The following is an 18,970-nucleotide window of genomic DNA, read 5'->3' on the forward strand; positions in this document are numbered from 1 at the left end:
CTCTTTCAACAAATTCTATGATTATTTTTGTGTTTCTGAGATTTACATGACAAGGATTTATAAACCTGTTAACACTTCATGAATAAATATATAGTAAAACAAAAACAAAGAAATAGCATAGCTTTAAATAACTTGACTCGATAGAATGTATTATTATTTAACCTATTAAGATTACAGATTTAATTCTGGGCCTGATTCCCCCAGTCTTACACCAACTTTATCCCAGTGTAAGTCCATTGAAATCAAATTGATTTCACGTAAAACTGAAATAATGCACTCTGTGTTTGACACATGTATGTTATCTGTCCAACAATTTAACTAAAAATTTTTACACGGTTCTGTGTGAGGTTAGTTGTCTTAAGTTAACTTAACTACGTTATTACATTTTCTTCACTTGACCACAAAGTGTTCTTTGTCCTCTACCCTAGGAAAGTAGGAAAGCAACCTCATTTGAGACTAGGGTCAGTGCAACCCTTTCTGTACTGGCAAAAATAGGACCCATATTGTTGCCCTCTGGAAGCTCTTATGTAAATGAGTTCAGATCAGCCCAGACGCACAGTGTGAAAATACCCCTAAATCATAGTTTCACTATTGCTACCACTCGTGGGCTCCAGTGGTGAGTTTGGGGTCCTATTTTCACTATTGTGGATACATCCTAAAAGGTACTTGTGCTTTAGGAACGCAGCACCTCTGTATGATTCCCACAGGGATCACTCTGTAATTCCTCTAAATTTCACTAACATAGGCAGGAAAAACCCACAGGCTGCTACTCAAACCAGGTCCGTTTATATTACACCATTATTGGCAACCTGGGTGACCTGCAAACATCTAATTGATTTTGACTTGAAGGATATTTTAAAACGGTCATATTGAATAAAAGCACAACTGAATTAGAAGAAGGGGTAAAACTCACTAGCTACTGGAGAATTCTGAGGTCTTTGATATCAAATCTAGTTTTAGATACCTTAAAAATAAGCTTCAACTCCTCCCATCTACAAAAGTGGTTTTGGATTCTCTACTAGTTACCTGATGGGCAAGTGGCTCCACCCTGGCATGTTGTTCCAAGTCTTAAATGTAGCCTGTTTCTACATTTGGGATAAACTCATTATCTCCTGCTGTACTTCATTCCATTCAGAGACTGGAAGTAATAGTTGTATATTTGTAGAGGAAAATGAAGGTATGTGAGTACTTTGCAATTAAGTAGTGCTTTATGTTTTTGAAAGTGCTGTGCAACCATTAACTAATTAAATATAGCATAGTGAGTGTTATTCTGAAGACAGTCATTCTTCATTAGACCATTACTCGTTTTATAAAGTGCTTTGAAACAGACTTACTCAGCGCTCTAATGGTGATGTTAAAAAAACTCTGTGCTTTTGTAAACAATTAGTATATGCCCCAAAATAGTATCTTTGTTAAGATGATGTCATGGAGTCACCGGGCGATGCTCTGGAACAGCTCCCCACAAAGCCAGTCAGAACCTTGGGGAGCCTCCTCTCCCTTGGAGCAGACTTGTTCAGGGCAAGAAGCCCACACGTCTTCACCTCCTGGGTCTCTCCTTGGAGCATTCAGCATCCTCTGCCCCTCTGTGCGCTTCCCACAGCGAGCCCAGCCAGGCGGGGTCCTAGGGAAGCCACAGAGTCCTGCACCCCCACTCCTCAGTCAGACGTGACTCTGTCAGCCAATAAAACAGAGGTTTATTCGATGACAGGAACAGGGTCTAAAACAGAGCTTGTAGGTACCACGAACCGGACCCCTTGGCCGGGTCCATTCTGGGGGGCAGTGAGCCAGACCCCCGTGTCTGCCCTCAGCCAGCTCCAGACTAACAACCCCCTCCAGCCCCTCCTCCTCTGCTCAGTTCCTTTCCCCGGCCAGGAGGTCACCTGATCTGTTTGTCTCCAACACCTTCAGTTGGCACCTTTGCAGAGGAGAGGTCCAGGCCATCAGTTGCTAGGAGACAGAGGGTCAGGCATTTAGGTGTCCTGGGCCTTTGCTCTGCTAGATACTTAAGAACTGCCTAGGGGACACTGAGGCACCAACACAGTATTCAGAGAAAACATTAAGTTCATCACAGATGAATAAATAAGCCTTGCACACACTTAGCCAATGAATAACTTATGCTGATTTTTTTAACCTTCAAAGGTGCTTTGTTAATTCTTTTGACTGAAATTATACATACTTTGTCATAATGACATAGTAAAACATTTAATAATTTATAGATTTAGAAAACATATTTAAAGACATGTGAGGACAATGATATCCAAAGATTACTGTAATAGTCATCACACAAGATGCCAAATGGACACTTGTAATTATGTTTAAAGTAGTACAGACCCTATTGTGAACTAATTAGGTCTTTTTGAAAACACAGCAATACACAGAGAGTGACCTTTTTGGAATCAAAGGGAAACATACAGAGTGATCTGGATCACTTGGTAATCTGGACCTACTTAAACAAAATGTGTGTTATTGCAACCAAACTGAAGGTCATATATCTAGGAACAAAAAATGCAGGTTGTACCTACAGAATGAGGGAACTGTATTCTGGAAAGCTGTGACTCTGAAAAGGATTTAGGGATCATAGTGAACAAACATAAACTCCCAGGGCAATGCTAATGCAATACTTGGGTGTATAAACAGAGGAGTGGTTAAGTGATTTTACCACTATATGTGGCATTTCTGAGCCTGCTAACAGAATACTGCATCCAGTTCTGGTGTCCCCATTTTAAAAAAGAATATTGAAAAATGGGATAGAGAAGAGGCACAAAAATTATTTGATAGCTGCAAAAATGCCTTACCGTGAGGCAAAAAGATCAAGAAGAGACTTGGTTAAAGTGTGTAAGTACCTTTTATGTGGAGAAAATATCCTGTACTAAAGATCTCTCTTAATCTAGGGGAGAGAGACATAACAAAGACTAGTGGCTGGAAGTTAAAGCCAGACAAATTTGTATTAGAAATAAGGTACAAAGTTAACAGTGAAGTTGATTAACCATTGGAACAAACTATCAAGGAAAGTGATGGAGCTCCCTCTCTCGAAGTCTTCAATTCAAGACTGGATTCTTTTCTGGAAGATATGCCTTGGTCAAGCACAAGTTTTTGGGCTCAATACAATACAGAAGTAACTGGATGAAATTCTATGGCCTGTATTATACAGGTGGTCAGATTAGATGATTTATGGTCCCTTCTGATCTTAAAATATATTAATCTTACCAGAGTGCTGTGGGAATTATTTAATATCTGTTCAGTGCTTTGAATGTGGTGTTTAGCTTTTCCAACAGGGCTCATTGCGGTTGTTCAAAGCTGAATCTCCACAGTAAGAGGATATTTCCAGGGGTGAATTAAAGACAAAGCAGGATCTAGATCTCAAAATGTGTTGCTCTATAGGAGAGACTGGCATTTTGTCCCCAGATAGACTTGTCCTCATGCTCAAGCTTTCTTCCTTGTAGTCTTCATAATAGGGCTGTCAAGCGATTAAAAAAATCGTGCGACGTCAGTTACAACAGTGTCATGCAATTGCCTGTTCTCACTTTCAGATGACATTGTAAATAAGAAGCAGGCAGCATTACCTCCTGTAAATGTAAACAAATTTGTTCATCTTAGCAATTGTCTGAACAAGAAGTAGGACTGAATGGACTTGTAGGCTCTAAAGTTTTACATTGTTTTGTTTTTGAGACAGTTCTGTAAAAAAAAAAAAAAAATCTACATTTGTAAGTTGCACTTTCATGATAAAGTTGCACAACAGTACTTGAATGAAGTGACTTGAAATACTATTTTTGTTTATCATTTTTACAGTGCAAATATTTGTAATAAAAATTAATATAAAGTGAGCACTGTACACTTGTATTCTGTGATGTGACTAAAGTTGATATATTTGAAATTAGAAAAACATCCAAAATATTTAATACGTTTCAGTTGGTATCTGTGGCTTAATGGTGCAATTAATCGCAATTAACTTTTTAAATTGCAATTCAATTTTTGAGTTAATCACGTGAGTTAACTGCGATTCATTGACAGCCCTGATTTATACGATCTTCACAGACTAGTCATTTGCAGTGCAAACTAGCTGTGCAGTTTCTAAGAGCTATATTTGCAGCCCCTACTGACAGTGATTCCCTCTGTGTTTCCTCCTCTCTCAGTAGTAACTGAGTGTCAGCATTACAGTGAGAAGGCCATGCTCAGTAGCAGCCAGGGCTGGACAGGGAAAGTAGGATTTTATCTCTGCAAGGCTGAAGATTTGGGGAAGAAAGGAGTGGGAGAAACACATCTGCTCTTGTGGTGAAAATTAAGGGAAAAGTGCTTTCTCCATGGCTCCATGTAGTTTGGAAGTCAAGCTGCCCAGGTCCCAGGTTCTGCAAAGAACTAATTGGAAGACCCTAGCAATGGTAGTGCATCTACCATAAGGCTAATATATTCCCCTTGCTAGGCTGTGCTGTTGATGGGTAAGGAGGAGAAAACCAGATCTGGAGGAGATTGAACACCTGTGGTCGAATCTGATGCTCTTGAGCAAATTGTATATAATCCAAACACATTCTCTTTTCAGTGGTCATGGAGGTTTATTATATGAATAACTGATTTAATCTTGCAATGAGTATGACACTACTTTGTAGTTAATTTACCTATAAAGTTTCCCTCCTCTTTCTTATCAGGTTGTAATTTTTTTTGTTTTTGGTAGGTTTTTTGATATGAAACTTTCAGTATTCTTTGAATGCTTTTTTTCTGTAAAATGATAAAAAATATAATTTTTTTCCAATTGATATTTTTCATCCTAATTTCTCATGTATTTATGTCTTAAAACAAGGGAAGTAAACTTATAGGTTGGTAAAAGAGGAAAGCTTTCCACTCTTTTTTGATGCATACAAATGATTTGCATTAAGTGAACACTGGTCAAGAGTATAGAACTTGAATATCCAGTGGTAGTAAGATAACGTTTGTTTTTGACCAGCTACATAGTGACTTGTTTGTATTGGACACTCCAACTGAGAGTAGTAGCATTGACTACAGTTAGAAGAAAGATGTTTCTGTGATTAACTAGTGCAATTTCTTTTCCTAGTACGTTCTCTTGGCTCTATAGCGCTTAGAAAAGCAGAAGACATTGACTTCAAGTACCATTTCAATTTCTTCACTGTCAATTTTAATGAGGAGCTGGTTGCACTATATGGTGGTAGTCTGCAAAGACAAACCAGATTTGTGCACGAGTGCATTAAAGTAATTCTTAAGCTGTACAAGGTAAGATGTGACGTATCCACATGAATAGTATTTTGAGTTCATTTCCTTTTCTCCTAAAAACTGGGATGGAATTTTTGTTCAGTGGGAAATTGTGGGATGGAAATTCTAAATTGTAATAGATATATTGGCTATTAATTATGTGATGTAAATTATGTGGATGAGAGAAAAATACTCCTTAGTGATTTTGGAAGACCAAAGCATCTAAAATATGGGTCAGTTAGTAACAATTTGTCAAACTATTAAACCAGACTGTTTTCTTTGAGCAACATGATTGATTTCAGAGAAGAATGTAGAACTGTTAACCAAATGATAGGTTAATGTCTAAGACCTTGTCTACACTACAAGGGAAATTTGATCTAAGCTACGTAATTTGAGTTACGTGAATAGGATAAGTGAATACTCTAGTAGCTTACATCTACTTACTGTGGGGTCCACACTAGGCGATGTTGATGGGAGAGTGACCTGCGGTCCACTTAGTGGGTCTGCACTAGACCTGCTAAATCAACTGCTGATGCAACGATCACCACTTGTCAATCTTCCAGTAAGAGAAGACAAACCCTAAGTTTCATCTGCTTGTTCAAATGAATGTTCTCAAATTCTAATTTTGAGTGATTTGCTATTTTCTTTTTCTGAAGGATCAAGAATTTGCTCCAAGCAGTGTTGCAATAGTAGGTCATTCCATGGGTGGTCTTGTTGCAAGAGCATTGCCCACTCTAAAGAATTTTAAGCCTGAATTTATAAACCTCCTCATTACACAAGCCACACCTCATGTTGCACCTGTAATGCCTTTAGACAAATATCTTACTGGTAAGTTTACTTCAGTTAAATGTTGCATTGGGCACTATGTTTCTTTCTTAATGCTTGTGTGTGTGTGTGTGTGTGTGTGTGTGTGAGTGTGAGAGAGAGAGAGAGAGAGAGAGAGAGAGAGAGAGAGAGAGAGAGAGAGAGAGAATCTTTCGCATTACTGTGACCTGAAAACACATTGTTATGGAAAAAGAGAGATGCTCTTAGATATTCTAGTCTTCCACTCTCTTTTTCCTATTTGACAGAACTGGGACACTAAAAGAACATCAGTTTATATCCCATAAGTATCAAAATATTGTCTTTCAGCTTTTAACTTGACCTTTGGTGTAGTAGGAGGATTACTTAATTTCCAGCATTTTGCACAGAAAATAGAAGTAATTTGGAACCTTGTAAATTACAGCTCAAAGCGATTTCCTGTTTTTCCCCCATGAGCTAATGCTTCTTTGTGTTAAACCTTCATATTCAAAATTATCTTCTCTTCTGAGCAAATACCTAGTTATTTTGTTACTTTTTATGTAATTTGTCAAGTTTCTTCCTGCCCGCTCAGTGAACTCAAAGGTATTTGGGTGAGGCAGTGAGGATATTAAATACAAATATTGGTCTTAATTGAGATTAAATGTTTGAAGATAGCGTAAAACATACAAATCTACAGAGCCCAAAAGGAGAAAAGAATTACTGTATTGACATTATATCAATACCCTACAATATTTTAATTTTTATGAAGTTAGACTTAATAAGAATGCACATTTCAAAAGTTATGAATCTGTACTGTGCATTGGGTGACCAGGTGTCCGGTTTTCGACCGGAACACCCGATCGAAAAGGGACCCTGGTTGCTCTGGTCAGCATTGTCAAGCAGGGTGTTAAAAGACTGGTTGGCAGCGCTGCGGAGCTAAGGCAGGATAGTCCCTACCTGTCCTGGCACTGTGCTGCGCTGGAAGTGGCCAGCAGGTCCAGCTCCTAGGTGGGGGGCCCAAAGGGCTCCATGCCTACCCCAAGCTGCCCAGGTCCCAGGTTCTGCAAAGAACTAATTGGAAGCACTGGCACCGCACTCCCATTGGCCAGGAACTGCGGCCAATGGGAGTTGCAGGGGTGGTGCCGGTGGCAAGAGCAGCGCGTAGAGCTGCCTGTGGACCTCCACCTAGCAGCAGTACCTGCTAGCCACTTCTGGGGTGCAATGTGGTGCCAGGACAGGCAGGAAGTCTGCCTTAGCTTTGTTGGTGACCGGGAGCTCCTACCCCAGCCCTATGCCCCCTTCCACACCCTGAACCCCTCTGCCCCACTCCCAGCCTGGAGCCCCTCCTGTACCCACAGCCCACACCCCCCATTAGAGCCCTCATCCTCTTCCGCACCCCAACTCTCTGCCCCAGCCCAGTGAAAGTGAGTGAGGGTGGGGGAGAGTGAGCCACCGGGGGGGGGGGGGATGCAGTGAGCAGGGGGTGGGGCCTCAGGGAAGAGGCGGGGCTAGGGCGTTTCATTCTGTGCAGTTAGAAAGTTGGCAACCCTAACTGTGCAGTAGTATATTTTATTGTGCTGCTATATGTAGAATTTTTTGTGTTCTATCTTTTTGTTTTGGGTTTTCTGGCAGCTAAGCATGGGTGATTCCTATCCCCTTGATTTTGTCACTGCTGCCTTTCTATTAATTTCTCCTTCTACTGTTGACTGATATCACAAATGCATACTTCCATTTGGCCTTTCTTATCGATCACTGTTACAGTACTATGTACGGGCCATTACAGGGTTTCGTTGGGTGTTGCGGTTGATGTCTTGACCTTTCTCATCATGAGACTAAATATTTGGAAGCGCATCCTCAGCTGGTGTAAAAAAGCATAGTTGCAGCTGACTTGCATCATCACCCCTGCATTGAAACACAGTATTGTTTTCTAACACAAGACTCAAAAATGGGAATGGAAACTTGACTGCTGGGTGGGCTGCCAGCATAGCTCACAAAAAACATTCTTACTAAATGCTGTGAAAAAATTGCCACTGTTTCTTTGTATAAAGTGAATTTTAATCTATTTTCAATTTTTTTTAAAGATTTTTATACAGCTGTAAACAATCATTGGATTTTAAAAGCCCAAGATGTAAGAAATCTAACTACTCTTTCTGTGGCGGGAGGATTCAGAGATTACCAAGTTCGTTCAGGACTCGCTTTTCTGCCAAGATTAAGTCAACATAGCCGTGCCTTATTTGTTGTGGTAAAATATATTTTTTAATTGTCTTCTAATGGTATTATGTTAACTGTTTAGGGGCTGTATGTACCTGTCTGAATACAGTATGTAAGGCGTAGTATAATAAATTCTTGTTGCAATACTACTTGGTTTGAAAGAACACATCTGATAATGAGATGTGCTGTATACAAATTTCACTTTGGAGCGCAAAGGTGAGGTGGAGAAAATATTTCATTTTGCAGTTACTTTTTCCACTCTGCTTCATAATCCTCAGACACGGTGGATTTAAAGCAACTTGCGTCACTAGTAATAAATAATTGGAAATTTGTTTTTTCTTTAAACTGCTTTGTAACAGAACTCAGTTGGCTAGTAACTAAGAGCGTAACCAAAGGGTAGTATTTGACAATGGTTATTTTCAACAAAGACTTTTTCATGTGCTGTTCCATAGTGGTGGTCTTGTATACATACGCTGAGCACGAGGTACCAGAAGTTTACAACATGTATATTGAAGAATGGTACATGGCATCTTTGTTATGCTGATAACACCCAGATTTATATTTCTATCTCCACCAACCCCATTGGAGGTATGGAGAGATTTACCTGGGGTCAAATGGAAATTTGGGTGTTGGTTAGTGACTGGAAACTCAACCCAGACGAGTGAATTATTTCTCTACTGCTGTTTACCCCATGCTATAATGATTACATTGAAAGTTCGAAATAATCCCTGTCTGTTGAGAGGTGCTTTCCATTCATTTTGAGGTTTGCAGCCTGTGAATCTTGTTGAATTCCTACCTGATTCTGAGTATCCAGGTGGTAGCCGTAGTCAAGAGTATCATCTTTTTTGGTAATAAATTTGCATGATTTTAGAGTTGGTGCAGACCTCACAGTGGCGATCTATGCCTTTCTCACCTCAAAGCTGAGCTATTAAAAAATATTCTACATGAGACTCTGTCTTTATATTATTAGGGAACTGCAGTTGGTGCAGAACATAAAGGCACTTTAACTGGCTTTTCACTCACTTTGCAGTTCTGCTCCATGGTCTTCCATGGCTATCAGTTGACTTTTGGTTGAAATTTAAGATGTTGGTTTTAACCTGCAAAGCTCTAAATGGGATCTTGCCTTTTACAAGTTCAACTCTCCCCCCAGAGTGGTAGGACAGAAATTGTGATGCTCTAAGGCAAAAAGGTTGAATGGTTGAAATGTACAGTTGATAAATATTCTTTGGAGGTGGGAGGTATAGGTGTGTCTTGGTTCTGTTATGTTCCATCTGGTACCATTTCCCCCTCTGTTCCACCCTGGGTCTGTCAGAGTCCAGAATTGGTGACATTCAGGCTACTTTGCAAGACTGTCCTACTTTCCCAGGTTTTGGATGTGGATGGATAATTGGGAACATGGGATAATAGAATCAACTTAAATAAGTTGAGAAAAAAAAATTGTATTTTATTTTTTTAAGGAAGCTAATCTTAGCTTTGAGGAAAATGATGTAGTTTTCTTTAAAATAAATAAATAAATTAACCATGACAATTCAAAGTCCGTTCCTGAAGTGATAAGGTTTTTTCCTCAGCTTTCTCTTAAGGCTAACCAAGCTTTTGTTAAATGTATAAAAGCCCATCTTATTAATAAATATTCAGACATAAATCACAAATAAATTTTCAAATTTCTAATGTTTAAATGTTGAATCCCCAAAAAGCTAATATATTTCTTCCTCCCTTCCCCTCACCCCCAAACAGAGCTCAGCAGTGCCTAGAACTTGGGCCTCAACAGATCACCTCTCCATAGTGTGGTAAGTAAAGAAGTTAAGTAATTGACCTGACATGTTTCTCCATCTTACCTTCATCAGCTTTTATACATTAATATAATTTCAGAGTGTAATATTCTGAAAATACCCTTTTTGGTGTTGCATTTTTAAATATAGCGTTCCTTATGTTTTGTTCTAGGTGTAAAGAATTGATCTTGGCTACCATTAGGGCATTTTTTGATCTTATTGATGAAACCACCAAACAGGTTTGTAGTTCCCATTTCCTGCATGCCCCATAAATACTGGGAGGAAGGTGGGGATTTTCTCCCCTCAACAAAGTGATGTTTTAGCTACCATTGTAATAGTCAGGGACAAATACTTTATATTACTTTCTGATAATTCTGTATCATGTTGAAAAAATTGCTGGCTTTTTGATGTCTAGTGCTCCAGAATCTTGTGTTTTGGGTTCTGTGAAGAATGTGATAATGCTTCAGTTTTTGCTGCTGGCTGAGTCGATGAGTTAATTATAGCTGGGCTAAAACCCTGACCTTCTCACTGTGATAGAATGAGTTAAACAGGCCTGGGACATTGCGATTCTGAACAAATCTGCTCCGCTGTACTGTGACAAGGTATACAAATTTGCTTACATATAGTGTCCTGTTGCAAATTATTTTAACAAAACAAAACCCCTCTATGTAAATTTGGAATGCCTACTTAAGGGAAACTAAGGGAAAAGCTGATGTGTTTCTTCTTTTCTTCGCTTTCTTCCTATTTATTTAATCTTTTAACTCCCTCTGTCTCATTTTTCTTTTCTACCTGCTTAAGTGTTATGTTGCCGCTGCACGTTACTGTTTTGAAAAACTATTTGAAGAACCTTTCACCATATTTCATCTTATTCCTGAAGCTTTGTGTAATTTTACAGCAATAAAAATGAAGAACTGGGGACAAGACAGAGTTGTCATTCTTTGAGGGCTTCACTAGTCTCTGAAGCTTGTTCAGTTGGATATAGGGAAGTTAACTGGTCTGTTGGGGGTACAAATTTTCAGAACTCATTGGGGATGACTGTAATACTCAGAAATGGCAAAGCTATATTTGCAGGAAGTAGGAGGATGATTTTTTTTTAAAAAAGAAATGGCATAGGTTTGAAGCTACTCAGACATTTGAAGTATGAGTTGGGCCCAGGAAGTTGGATTAATGGGCTCAAGCAAGTGAATCAGTTATAGGTAAGGTTGTGACTCTGTCACTGAGGTTTCAGAAGTCATGGATTCTGTGACTTTATGCAACCTCTGTGACTTTTGCAGCTGCAATGGCCGGTGCGGCTGATCCCAGGGCTGCCAGAGCAGCTGGCCCTAGGTACCCTGCAGCCAGCTGCACCAGGCGCTGCTCAAGTGGTCCCAGGATGGCTGGCCCTGAGGAGCACCTGAGCAGCAGTCCCAGGGCAGCTCTGGGGCCAGCTGCTCCAACCACTGCTCAGGCATCCCAGGGCAACTGGCCCTGGGAAGTGCCCCAGGGAGCACCCAAGCAGCGATCCCCAGGGCCTTGGAGCCAGTGCAGAGGCTAGCCTTCAGCCCCTCCTCCCCCACAGCAGCGGTGTCCTGAGGCCCTCCCAGAGCAGTATCGCCCGGAGCGCCAGGAACTGCTATGTTCTTCCTTCGAGTGCTTGCTCATATCTATTCCAGTTAGGTGTGCGTGCGTGCTGCATGCACGTATATCAGAAACTTTTTCCCTAGCAGCTACCTGTCGGACCGGCTGTGGAGCCCCCTGGAGTGGCGCCGATATGATGCTCTATATATGACCCCGCCAGCCCGACCCCCTTTCAATTCCTTTTTACCGCCTGTGACGGTTGTTGGAACAGTGGTCTCTTGTTATCAAGTGCTCCACTACTCCCTAGCTATCTCTTATCTCTATATAATTCTATCCACTTCTATTCCACCCCACCCTCCTTGCCGCCCCTCTTCAGGGACCCCTCTCATGAGCAACTTCTTATTCAAGAGGTGCAGGCACTCCTCGCCCTAGGAGCAGTGGAGGAGGTGCCTCGGGAGCTCAGGTGCAAGGGTTTCTACTCGTGTTACTTCCTCATCCCCAAGGCAAAAGGAGGCCTAAGGCCCATTCTGGACCTCGGAGAGCTCAACAAACATTTTGTCAACTTGAAATTCTGCATGGTTTCCTTGGCTACAGTCATTCCCTCATTGGATCTGGGAGACTGCTACGCTGTCCTGGATGTGAAAGATGCTTACTTTCACATTTCAATCACCCCGTCCCACAGACGTTTTCTCGGTTTTGTGGTGAACAAGACACACTATCAGTTCACAGCTCTCCCGTTTGGCCTATACACAGCCCCTCGCGTCTTCACCAAATGCATGGCGATCGTGGCAGCTTTTCTTTGCTGATATCACATACATGTCTACTCATACCTAGACGACTGGCTCATACGGGGCCGATCTCGTCAGCAAGTTCAGTCTCAGGTGCAGATGTTCACAGATATGCTTGGGCATCATGCTGAGTGTCTGTTGTCACCCCAACCCAAACAATAGAGTTTATCAGGGCAGTCCTGGATGCAAACCAAGTGAGAGCGTTCCTCCCAAAGGATGTCTGACCCTTGCGAACGTAATCACCGACCTTTACAGGTTCCCCACTAACACAGTGAGACAGTGTCTCAAGTTGCTGGGTCACATGGCATCCTGCACCTACATGGTACAGCACGCCAGACTGAGGCTCAGGCCCCTACAGATGTGATTTGTGTCCGTGTATCCTGGAAATGGTGCTCACAGTCCCAAGCCGTACTCTCGATTCCCTGCATTGGTGGCTGGACCCCCACATGGTGGGCACTGGGGTTCCGTTCCTCCCTCCGTGGCCCACTCTGACCCTGGTAACGGACACATCTGCATTGGGATGGGGGGCACATCTCGGAAGCCTGAAAACACGGTTTATGGCAGGTAGAAGAACTAACCCTGCATATCAATATCAAGGAACTCAAGGTGATGCGCCTCGCAGGCCAATCATTCCTGTCCTGCCTACAGGGCTATTGTGTAGCAGTATTGACGGACAATACCACAGCCATGTTTTAGCTGAACAAACAAGGCAGAGCCTGGTCATCTCCCCTTTGCCAGGAAGCCTTTCTGCTGTAGGAATTCTGTTTAGCCCACTCCATCCTTCTTCAAGCTTCATACCTGCTGGGTGTCCAAAACGTACTGGCGGACAGCTTGAGCAGACGTTGCCTTACGCACGAATGGTCGATTCATCCAGACATCATCCACTCAGTTTTCCGCAGCTAGGGGTTTCCCCGAATCGATCTGTTTGCTTTGTGGACCAACAGGAAATGCCCAGCCTTCTGCTCCTTCCGGCGTCACAGCCCATGCTCTATTGTGGATGCCTTCCTGATCCCGTGGTCCAGCCAATGGCTTTACGCCTTCCTGCCATTTCCTCTGGTCCACAAGATACTCCTCAAGGTCCGCAGGAACAAGGCGAACATCATACTGGTGGCCCCAGCTTGGCCTTGCCAGTGTTGGTACCCCACTCTCTTGGATCTGTCGATCTGGGTTCCCCTTTTGAGCCACTGGCTTCCTGCTCACTCCTCTACCTCTCCTGGAAGGTCGCCTTCCTAGTGGCCATAACCTCAGCATGACAGGGTTCCGAGTTACAGGCTCTCATATGTGAACCACCTTATACCATTTTCCACAAGGATAAAGCTCAGCTGAGGCCTCATTCAGCTTTCCTACCAAAAGTTGTATCCCGTTTCCATGTCAGCCAGGACATTTTCCTGCCAGTTTTCTACCCAAAACCACATGCCGACCTTCGAGAACAGCAGCTGCATTCAGACGGGTGCTCGCCTTCTACGTAGACTGGACAAAGCCATTCCGCAAGACAACCCAGTTGTTCATCTCCATCGCAGAATGAATGAAAGGTGCACCGGTTTCCTCCCAGCTAATATCTTCATGGATCACCACATATGTCCGCACTTGTTATAACCTGGCAAATGTCCTCTGCCTGTTGTTATGGCTCATTCCACAAGGGATTAGGCCTCGTCAGCAACCTTCCTGGCACACATACCCCTCCAGGAAATCTGCCGGGCCGCCACGTGGGCCTCGGTGCACATCTTCACGTCGCACTACGCCATCGTCCACCAATCTCGTGATGATGCGGCCTTCGGCAGGGCAATTCTTCAGGCTGCAATACTTGGGCCCCGACCCCACTTCAAAGGTAAGGCTTGGGAGTCACCTAACTGGAATTGATATGAGCAAGTACTCGAAGAAATAACGGTTACTCACCTTTTCTGTAACTGTAACCTTGTTCTTCGAGATGTGTTGCTCATATCCATTCCATTCCCCTACACCTTCCCCTCTGTCAGAGTAGCCGGCAAGAAGGAACTGAAGGGGGGTCTGGCCGGCAGGGTCATATATAGAGCACCCTATCAGTGCCACTCCAGGGGGCTCTACAACCAGCCCGATGGGTAGCTACTAGGGAAAAAGTTTCTGATATCTGTGCACACGACGTGCGTGTACAACCAACTGGAATAGAAATGAGCAACACATCTTGAACAACAGTTACAGAAAAGGTGAGTAACTGTTCTTTTAGTCAAAGGTATTCATATAGCAAAAGGCATGGACAGGTCACCGGCCGTGAATTTTTGTTTATTACCCATGACCTGTGCATGGCTTTTACTAAAAATACCTATGCTTAAATCTTAGCCTTATTTATAGGTGCATGAAAAATTAACTCGTTACATGAGTCTGCAATTTATCACATAGATATCACCTTATGATGCATGCGTCTGTCTGTGTGTGTGTGTGTCTGTATATATATGTATATATATATGTATATATATATAATAAAAAGCTATTTGGTTTTATGTATATGTAGTTTTAACTTTTTTATATAGTTTGAGCAGGTGCAATTTGCATATAGCACTAATTGGATTTAGATGAATAGAGTATTTTTATTAGCTCCAGTTATTTTTGAATTGAAACTAGAAACCATATTATCCTCTGCCTTTTTGGAGCTCTGACTTTTACTACAAGTAAAGCTGTGTTGCTGGCTTAATTCTTGTAAATCACATAAAATGCTAAGCAGATTATTAACAAGTTGTCTGGTATTTTTAGATAACTGAGGATCCAAAGAAGAGAATGTTAGTATTGAATCATCACTTTGTGAGGCACCCAGCAAAGTTCTTTGAGGAAGATCCTGAAACACTTACTGAACTTAAAGGTACGCAACTCCAATTGCTTTGACCAGGATCCAGGGACACATTTTGTCTAAGAGTTAATCTTCTCACTACCAAATTGCTGAAGCACACTCTCTTTCTTTAGGCACCACTCAAAACACGTTTTGGAATGCATGGCGACAAACTATGGTCTTGATTCTTGTTTCTAGCCGAACTAGGCTTGGTTGAGGACAATAGTGGGGCAAAGACATGCCACTTTTGTATTCCCTAGTTTCTGGGGAATAGCCAGGAAACAAAAGTTGTTCCAGTTTAGGCCTGGCTTACTGATCTCCAGCAATCACAGGAGTAGCTGGAGCTCAGATGTTCTGACTATAGCCTTTCCCAGGTCCATCCCCTATCCTGGTGAGGGTTGGTATGTATGTATTGTAAAGCCACTATGCTAATTCTGGCTGCTTGGGGAATTCCTCGGTGCCCAGATATGCAGATTCAATGGCACCTTTCCCTTGACAGAGCTGGGCAAAGAGACCCATGCTATAATAAAGAATTGGCTCCTCTCTTGGATTGGCACATCTGCAGAATTCCTTATTTGACATTTTTTGGCTGCTAGGAAGTTAACAAGGAGAAGCCATGGCTGTAGAGCCCAGGAATAACTACCAAGGCTTAATTTTGTTGAAATAGGCTAGCGGGAGGTGAATAATATCTTTGCATTTCTTTAGTTTTCATTAATCATTTAGTCAGATATTCCCTCCCTTCCCACCCTCCAAGTTCAATAGCAATTTGGAGTATATTTATGTGCAATTTTTTTCAATTGCATTTTCCTCTCTCCTCATTCCCTTTGACACTTGGCTAAATTTATCCATGTTGTAATGCCATTAAGTTCAAAGGAGTTACAGTAAGGGTGAATTTGAGTGTGTGTTTTGTGTGTCTAATAAATCTGTTTCTATTTCTTTCTGCTCATACTTTCTTCTTGTAGCGAGTCTTCTGCTCCTAATTCTGCTGCCTAAATTTGGGCTTTTTATGTTCCTTTCTTGTGAGACTGAAAGTGTGGTAGGGGCGAAGAAAGTATGCTGTGCTGTTTTATTTTCAACACTCTCCTGTCTGTACTCAGCCCCCATACTGACATAGATGCCCACCAGATGCTAATGCTATTTTTCTTTGAGACCTTTTATTTTAGTAGCAGCACTTATTAATACGTTTTGCAAGTAATAATAGCATCCCTTCATTTGGGATGCTGTACAAATAGTTGATTTTTACCATTGTATGCAATTCTGAATCGCAGTTGTGAGTATTGGATTACATATTTTAATGTTCCTATGTCCTAACTTCTGGAGATGCGAACAAGAAGTTGATTAAAATATGCTTGATATTTTTGTGAAGGTCTGCTGAAGATTATATTACATGTTATAGGCAATTCCTGCAGTAACATACAACTAGAATTAAGGTTTTTTATCACAAACAAGTGAGCAAATTAAAGCATATAATTTATTTCTAGGAACTTTGATTTGGATGAAAATCAAATCCTCAAAATGGACCTATACAGTTTACAATGTAAGTAGCATTAATTTCTTTTTCTAATTTCAATTTTGTTATTTCTGTGTTTTTTCTAATAAGCAATATTTTTTCTTTTAAGGAATCTGATGGAAAATATTTCGTGTTTCCTCTTTCAAACCACAGAAAAACCTACAGTCATGTCCACTGTCAAAACAGTATATTGGTGAGAAAATACGTGCTTTCTGTATTTTTGTAAATATATCTGTTACCTGATTTTAAATTTATGAAACTGAATTGTTGTTTCCATTTAAAAAGCTGTATTAAGATAACTTCTCCAATACAGTAATTATTGAACAGCGCCAGCTTTTTTACTGTAATCCCAACCTATTATTTATTTAGGGGTGCATGCGTTTTGGTATTTGTTATTTCTGGTGTGTTCATTATCATAGTATCTGAGTACTGCATGTATATACTATATTAACAATGAGACAGCGACAAGCTGAGGTGTGAATCCACCCCACACTATCCTGCTGAGGTCTTTGTGTATGTACCCTGCTGGCGCATTAAGAGTTTGTTAGGATATTTTACGATTTTAACAAACTGTTAACACTTGTCAGCACATGAACAGTTAGACCGTGGCAGGCTTGTGTTGAGTGGATTCACACATCTGCTTGCTGTGGTCTAATTATTCACGTAGACAAGCCCTAAAACTTAGAGTTGCCTATAATAGATTTTGCAGTTCACCACTCCAAACTTCAGCAGCTGAGCAACTGTTTCTCAACCCCATTCTCTGTTGTGGTAACTTGACATGCAAATCGTGGTATGAAAATGATCAGCCTTTAGCACAGTTCTGTCTCCTCCATTAGTCCATTGCACATTCCATTGATTCCTGGACCCTTTGTCTTTGGTTCCCTTCTGTCTACTCCAGTGGTCCCCAACCTTTTAGTGGCCAGTAGCACATTCATGTTTTCAGAAGAGTGTGGCAGGCACCAATAATTACTAACATAATGCAGGGCTGGCTCCAGGCACCAATGGAACAAGCACGTGCCTGGGGCAACACATGCTCCAGGGCAGCATTCTGTCCATTCTGCAGAGTCACAGCATTTTTTTGTTTTGTTTTGGGTTTTTTTGGTGGAGTTTTGGGCAGTGCAGAGAGAAGCTGGAGAGAAGTCAGGAGGACATGGTCCTGCCATGAGGGCAGGGGACTGGACTCGATGACCTCTCGAGGTCCCTTCCAGTCCTAGAGTCTGAGTCTAAGACACTGGCACCTGAAGCCCCAGAGTACTCTGTTGCCAGCAGGTGCGGGGCCCTGGCTTTTCTCCCCTGCTGGGCACTAGGTGGGCCCCGCGCCTGCCGGGGACGGAGAATGCTGGCACCCTCAGCCCACAGCCCCGGAGTTCGCTGTTCCCGGCAAGTGCGAGGCAGCGGCCTCTCAAAGCTGGAGAGAATCCGCAGCCCTGCGCCTGCCAGGGACAGAGAACACCGGCACCTGCAGTCTGCAGCCTAGGAGTTCTCTATCCCCGGCAGGCGCAGGGCTACAGCTTCTCTCCAGCTTAAGCCACGGCCCCGCTCCTGCAAGGGACCAAGAAGACCAGCGCCTGCAGTCTGCAGCCCCAGAGAAGCCAGAGAGAAGCTGCAGCCCCGCACCTGCCAGGGACCGAGAACACCGGTGCCTGTAGCCCCGGAGTTCTGTCCCCAGCAGGCGCAGGGCCGCGGCTTCTCTCCCCTGCTGGGTACTAGGCGGGTGCACATAAATGTCCCGGTGGGCGCCATGGCCCCCGCAGGCACCGCATTGGGGACCACTGGTCTAGTCTCTGTTGCTGTTGACTGCACTGTCCTTAAGGACTGGTGCAGCTGTTTCAATGGTTTGTGAATGGAGAGTAGGTCTTTAGTGTAGCAAGGCCTCATCTTATGCCCTCATTCAGGAAAGCATGTGCTTAAGTGACCTTCCTGAATAAGGAGGCTATCCCAAAATGGGGCTCTAGTAAGGGCCTTACCCAGAACAATATAAATGAACTGGGATCTAGTAGAGGATATGGAGCACCACCAATTGATGTGTTCTCAGCTGTTTTCCTGTTGAGTAGATGGGCTGCTGTGTGCTATACAATTGGAGTTTGTGTTTCTTCTACTTTCAGCCTGAAACATGATGATTTGCAGTAGTTTAACCTCAAGGCAAACACATAGATCACTTTGACTCACCTCCTCATTTGAAAAGGAGTGCAGTTTCTTAACTGGAGGTGGAAGAATTCATTTCTCACCACTGTTACTACATAGATATTTGAGATTAGTGAAGAGTCCACTAAGACTCCAAGATTTCATATGACCTTGGTGAATGGAGGGTAGATGCCTTTAGTGAAAGGAGAGGTCAGTGTCTTGATTAGCT

At 42.4% G+C, this 18,970-nt stretch overlaps 1 protein-coding gene across 4 annotated transcripts in view; it reads left to right on the top strand.

The window, feature by feature from the left end:
* The window catches only part of PGAP1 (post-GPI attachment to proteins 1), a 68,008-nt gene that overhangs the window by 14,924 nt on the left and 34,114 nt on the right, over window positions 1-18,970 (top strand). For 3 of the 4 annotated variants that reach the window (XM_030580240.1, XM_030580239.1, XM_030580238.1), the window contains exons 3-10: window positions 5,048-5,223; window positions 5,859-6,030; window positions 8,064-8,224; window positions 9,928-9,980; window positions 10,135-10,201; window positions 15,035-15,140; window positions 16,589-16,644; window positions 16,727-16,810. In XM_030580240.1, the coding sequence (XP_030436100.1) occupies window positions 5,048-5,223; window positions 5,859-6,030; window positions 8,064-8,224; window positions 9,928-9,980; window positions 10,135-10,201; window positions 15,035-15,140; window positions 16,589-16,644; window positions 16,727-16,810 (875 nt within the window). The remainder of the gene's footprint in view (window positions 1-5,047; window positions 5,224-5,858; window positions 6,031-8,063; window positions 8,225-9,927; window positions 9,981-10,134; window positions 10,202-15,034; window positions 15,141-16,588; window positions 16,645-16,726; window positions 16,811-18,970) is intronic. The other variant, XM_030580241.1, reaches the window with a different exon arrangement.

Source organism: Gopherus evgoodei, chromosome 11 (assembly GCF_007399415.2).
Source record: "Gopherus evgoodei ecotype Sinaloan lineage chromosome 11, rGopEvg1_v1.p, whole genome shotgun sequence".
Classification (NCBI taxonomy): Eukaryota; Metazoa; Chordata; order Testudines; family Testudinidae; genus Gopherus; species Gopherus evgoodei.